Source organism: Cibotium barometz, chromosome 25 (assembly GCF_041138505.1).
Source record: "Cibotium barometz isolate CiBa-2024 chromosome 25, ASM4113850v1, whole genome shotgun sequence".
NCBI lineage: Eukaryota > Viridiplantae > Streptophyta > Polypodiopsida > Cyatheales > Cibotiaceae > Cibotium > Cibotium barometz.
The window spans coordinates 46,173,978-46,180,216 of NC_141070.1; the positions used below are offsets into that span (position 1 = coordinate 46,173,978).

Consider the following 6,239-nt stretch of genomic DNA (forward strand, 5'->3'; position numbering starts at 1 on the left):
ACCTTTCCTAACCTCAATTCAAACAAAATTCTTTGTATACCATGGAAACTTGTGCACTAGCCCATGAGTCACCCAAATCTAACTTACAATAGATCTTCAAGTGAGACTTTATATTATCTCTAGTAAGATCACCTCCTTATAGTACAAGAGTCCAATCAAAGATGCATGTGAGGATCCTAGTGTCCATCATGTGTTCTCATAGAGAGAACTATATAGTTTGATATTATTTTGTGAATTACTCCTTAGAATTCATGTTTTCTCATAGAAAGAACTATATAGGGTCATATTATTTTGTGAATTACTTCTTATAATTCACTATCTACTGAACGATTCCAAGAGTCTACCCACAACTGGTATTTCTAGCATGTGTGCCCATGTAAAGTCAATGGCCATTACATGGAGATCCAATAAATTAATTTCTAGCTTTGAATTCTCAATAGATTTTAAGATATTTATGGGTTCAAACTCTCTCTCTCTCTCTCTCTCTCTCTCTCTCTCTCTCTCTCTCTCTCTCTCTCTCTCTCTCTCTCTCTCTTCGATAGTTTTTTCTATAATAGATATTGTTTTTCTATGTTAAATAGCTTAAAGTTGCTACATACTTGTTAATATGTTGTAACACCAATAATATATCCAATATTGGTGATAAATATATGTGAGAAGTGCAAAGACATGTAGACCTATCCAGCCTCAGTTGAACAATCTGCTGCATGGCAGCAATTTAGGGATGTGGTAAGGGGCAAGAAAAATTGGATGCATCAATAGAGGGTGACATATGAGTGGGGCTGAGGACATGGGTTTCTATTCACCTCATAAAGGGAGGCAAATATACCTTTATTTGTCGGTGAGATAGTCCTCACTAACATTTTTTTTAAATAGAAGTGAGATTGTTCTCACCCATCCACATGGTGTAGGCAAGATCCTCACTCCATATTTTTTCATTGTAACTTATATATAATCTTCTTCCTTTCTGCATTCTGCTTTGTGATCCAATAGTGATAATTGATCATTATAGTATAACATCGGATCTCAATACTGAACAATCACTAATAGCACTAATCTCAATTGATCATTATAGTACGACAGTCGATACCTATAATAGATTATTGATTGATGGTAATGTATATTAATCAATCAATATACTTAAAAGTTCTAGAGCCTTTAGGTATACATTCCCCCTCCCTCTACTGAACACATTAGATAAGCTTATGTGGGCAGACACCCTTGTCTAGCCTTATCTATGAGGAGGAAAACGTTAGAAAGACAAATAAATCCAATTTTGAACCACCTATCAATCGAGCTTGCATTGTAGAAACATGTGAGATTTAGTAATGTTTGGTGGGCGGCGGGCGCGCGGGCAAATCAAAGATTTTATGGGTTGCCACCCTCGCAATGGATCGTTTCGTTAGCAGCGCTTGATCTTCTCATTTGTGGGCTGTGATTCTCATTTGTTCTGATCTCCTGACAAGTGACTAGCATCTTTAACTCCTTCTGTGATTTCATCCATGGCGTTTCAACCCTAATTAGCAGTGCTACAAACCCATTAGGGTTTCCGTAGTCGCCCTGCAACTGCTGATAATCATGCTTTAGCCGGTCCCCTCCTCGTAATCTTGTCCATAATTACCCCCATCTTGCAATGGAAAAACGGATTGAAGAGAAACCCCTGGGGAGGTTTCAGTCGACCTATATGCGCGAGGTAACGGATATTAAATTACAATTAATTATCAAGCCATCACGGTGTATGAAAGTCTTCTGATTACATGCAACCAATCTAAGTCCAGTTTGCTGTGATGAGCAAATAATAATGGTGGATTTGGATCGCTGAAAAGATTAATAAGGTTCAGTGATTAATTAGCGGACGATTATGCTTATAATTTATGATCAGATGGGCGCCGAGCCAAGGCTCGAAGATTACACATTCGCAACTAGGCACGGAGTAAGAAACACAGAAGCCATGGGTAAAGCCGACGTTAACAGAAGGTTTAAGTTCCCCACTGGAGTTTCGGCTTACGAGTAAGACCTAATGCCATCTGAGCGATTAACTAAGCACTAAACGAACTATTATCGTTAATTATTTGTTTATCACGTCTTCGTAAATATCTATCGATCAAGTTTTCTAAATTACTAGTTTTGCTATTCCAATTTAATGTGTTTTAACAACTATCTTTAATAATATGCACTAGTAGGAGCTCACTTAACATGCACGCATGGACTAAAATGGATGATTGTTGCACATACAATTTTTTTTGACCTATATATATATATATATATATATATATATATAAAACCAAAAAGTAGCTTTACATCGCTGAATGTAATGTTGTGAAGCTTGGATGTATACAAAGTGGGTTTTAAAACACCATATTTCAATGCATACTCAACTTATGTGTTCTTATCACATCAATGTCTATTCAATTGAATTTTAATGTAAGGGATTAGACCATATAATAATGAGCTGATATCTTGTATTCACTTTTTTTATTATAAAAAGGGTTGATTATAGCCACACAAACCCCCCTACATTGGAGGATTATGGGGACAACAAACAACCATGCAATGAGCATACAATTGAGTGTGCCCCTCTTGCTAGCTATAATACGTCATATAGTGATCAAAGCTTGCTCCTTCGGCACCAAGTATGTACTTTTTCCCTGGCTAGTTAAACATATGAATGAATAAAATTGAAATGGTTCTCTTCTACATATAGCAATTTTTACTCACATAGATTCACTTTTCTCTTCTATGTATCAACAATCAAACATGAATACGTCACTACAAAAAAATTATAGTTTCTTCATTCCTTCCTTATATCTTCTTAATCTTTATAGCGGCTATCAATGTATTTGAATATTTTTACTTAGGGTATTAAATATTTATCATCAAAGTTTTCATACATATAAGTATATTTCTTTATGTAAATGATATAAAAATGAGAAGCTATGAAAATTTTGAAGCCACTTTTAGTATCTTTTTTGAAAATGCAAATTCGTTGAACACATGATATGGTTTTAATTAAACCAAGACTATTAGAATTTTAAAGTCACTTCACTTTTAGTATCTTGGAAAATCATAAATTTGCTAGGTATATGATTTTGTTAAAAAAAACTCATTCCATGTATAGATGCACTCAACTAATTTTATTTCCCTATGCATTAATAAATAATTTTATTTGCCTACCTACTTGAAAACTTATAATTTTATTTGCCTACCTACTTGAAAACTTATAATTCAGCCTTGAGGTCGAGGTCACTTTTATGCCTCAATTAGAAGAATTGTGTAAGGAATACTTTGCAAGTTGGAATAGTGTGAATGCTAACTATGTTTAGCATAAATATTTTTTATGTATAGCTACCTTTCCCCTTGAATAAAAGATTATATCATTAGTCTAAGAGCCACACATGTGACATAACGTGCTAACTAACATTAGATATTACTATTTTTATTACATTGATGACATTGAGAAACTATTATGTTGATGTGCACAACTACTTGTATTGAGAAACTACTTGTGTTGATGTGTACAATAGGAAGAGCTTAAAGGAAAGAAACTTAGAAAATATGATGTACCTATTAGAAAAGAAGTGAAAGCATTTACAAAAGATGAATCAAGGTAAGAGCAATAGACAAGCCATAATGAATTTCAAATGATTTTTCTTCCTCATTAAAATTAGTCGGAGATACTAATGGAGTTAATCATGATTAATAGGCCTATATTTGGTCCATGGAACCACACTGGGCAACTCAAGGAAGATATCTTTATTCAAAGAGACAAAACACTAAGGTAACTTATTGAGAAAGACAAGACACGTATCTCAAGAACCATTCATAATTAGATTATTAGAAGAAGGATTTGAATATTGATGTATTGATTCAATCATGCACTTTTATGCCAGGGCAGAAAAGGGGCTCTATCACCTTCCTGGATATATGGGCCACCAACCAATAAACAACCCTCCTTCAGTTACAACTTTTGATCGAAGGAGTCCTGAGAAAGAAAAAATGCTTCTCTATGATCTTGACCAATATTCAAGAGAACTTTGGCCACACTACAAAGGTCACAAAGCTCAGGTTTTCATCTTGTATCTATATTCTCCTACTAACCATATATTTTTAATTAATAATTCTATAAATTTGTAATTAAATCACATGCCTGTTGAGTTGTGCACACAACAACTTATGCACTCGAAGATACTAATTATAAGGAAGACCTTTCAAATCTTTAGAATGAAATTTGCAATGCCATATAAGGTAGTAACTCCATTTTGGTAAGCATCGCTACACTTACATTAGCACACCACACTTATGCAAGTGTACTAGCACATGCAAAGCACATGGTGAAAAAGTGAAATATTTGAATTTTAAGAGGATATGTTTGTCCTATCATAGGGGGCACTCTAAACCTTTTTTACAAGGACACCTGTTACCTTGGTATATGCATATGGTTGAATGTAGCTTTATAATTTTAACTCTAAGGGAGGTGCACACATAAATGTAGGATAAAAGACATGCACACATGATCCTATAAAAAAGTGTTAATTTTATTGAGAATCCTATGAGAAAGAAACTTTGACATAAACCATGATATTTATCTTCGTTTACTTCAGCGTTGTCCCTAATTTCACACAAGTAATCCTTTAATTTAACTTTATCGACATTAAAAAGAAACTGTGACATAAACAAAAATATTTATCTTCCTTTACTTCAATTTTGGCCGATATTTAACACAAGTATCATTGTAAATGTGACATTATCATCTTATTCTTTGAACCTATTACCCTTTTCTACTTAATGTGGATGGATTGGTGTAGGCATTAGTGAATGTTAGAGAACCTCCACCCCCAACAAAGGAAACAACTTATGGGTACACTAACTATATGATGCAAAAACAACAAGCTTGGTCAAGGGAAAATTATCATAAAAATGTCAAAGCTACTAATCAGCATGTAAGTCACCATGAGAAATCTTTTTCTTGCACAAAATAATATACTAACTTGCTTGAAATGTCATGCAATCTTTATGTGAGTTTGACAATAATATGTCATTAAGCTAGCGTCTCTTTTTAATTTTATACCACTTAGGTATTAAGAGAAGTTAGAATTATCTATGTGAAAATATGCTCTACATATACACAATTATCTATGTGAAAACACACTCTACATATACATAAAATTTGTACGTATGTGTACATTTGAAAGATTAACCATGCACTCAAAATCCTTATAGTATTATAATAATCTTTTATCTTGAATGCATCATTGCTTCACCCCCATCATATAGAAGCAAGGGGGAACCAAGACTTTCTTCACACAAGGAACTTCAGGCACCCCTTCAGCAAATGGATTGGTACACTCTCCACCTTATGATATTTTTTAATGAAATAATTTTTATAATTTAAAATTAATCATATCTATCTAACCTCATTTTATTGGTGAATGAGAACATCAAGAATATAGACAAAAATAAATTTCCAACCCTCACACCTTAGATAAGAAAACAAATCACTAAAATTTTGAATAAACTTATATGAATAGATTCAAACATGTAGAAATATGTGTATACAGGAGTAGATGAGTACATATGTGTGTGTGTGTGTGTGTGTGTGTGTGTTCACATATGATTATGCTCATGAACATGTGTGTGTCCATAAAATAACTTTTGAAGGTGATTATCATTTACCTAAAACATTTTCCACTTTTGTTGTAGATGATGGCTGAGAAATATTATTCATTTGTTCGGCCTTTAGAGGGCACCCTAGTTTCCTTTGGTGCAGATAAAGCCTTGGCATCAAAGTATTTAGAACGATTATAATTTTTTTAAAAGCATAAGTATACATAATTAGTAAGCATAGTTTTCCCTTGATTGATTCCTTGGTGGTCCCCCACAAAAAAATGAGTAGTTATCACCCAATTTTGAATTCTTCGAATCCATTTGTTAGGCTTTCTTACCATGAACATGAAACATTAGTAAAACGTTAGATCTCGCATAGTTTATTTTTAGGTGTCTAATAACTTTTTCCCATAGAGAACAAGTGTCAAGATCATAATTTTTGTGCTTGTGTATTGTAGAGAGAGAGAGAGAGAGAGAGAGAGAGAGAGAGAGAGAGAGAGAGAGAGAGAGAGAGAGAGAGAGAGAGAGAGAGATTGTAGTAATGTTGGGTCATCATTTTTGGGACTAAGTTTTTATGGTGAGACGGTTAAACTCCTTTTGTCTTGTTTCTACACTAATCATATTATCTATCTTAC

General features: G+C 33.7%; 1 protein-coding gene across 1 annotated transcript; it reads left to right on the plus strand.

The window, feature by feature from the left end:
* The first annotated feature begins 1,465 nt into the window (after positions 1-1,465).
* Positions 1,466-6,006, plus strand: LOC147624632 (uncharacterized). Its single transcript, XM_086820002.1, has 9 exons — positions 1,466-1,693; positions 1,883-2,010; positions 2,489-2,633; positions 3,525-3,607; positions 3,704-3,778; positions 3,891-4,065; positions 4,806-4,940; positions 5,275-5,340; positions 5,701-6,006. Exons 1-9 carry the CDS (start codon positions 1,634-1,636, stop codon positions 5,803-5,805), a joined length of 972 nt encoding a protein of 323 aa, XP_086676128.1. The 5' UTR covers positions 1,466-1,633; the 3' UTR covers positions 5,806-6,006.
* The last annotated feature ends 233 nt before the right edge of the window (positions 6,007-6,239 follow it).

Bases quoted from the DNA above. Each gene is read 5' to 3' on its own strand.
- LOC147624632 (XM_086820002.1), top strand. From the start codon at position 1,634: ATGGAAAAACGGATTGAAGAGAAACCCCTGGGGAGGTTTCAGTCGACC. The intron at 1,694-1,882 runs GTAACGGATATT...ATTTATGATCAG, and splicing joins AGTCGACCTATATGCGCGAG to ATGGGCGCCGAGCCAAGGCT. The intron at 5,341-5,700 runs GTACACTCTCCA...CTTTTGTTGTAG, and splicing joins CCCCTTCAGCAAATGGATTG to ATGATGGCTGAGAAATATTA.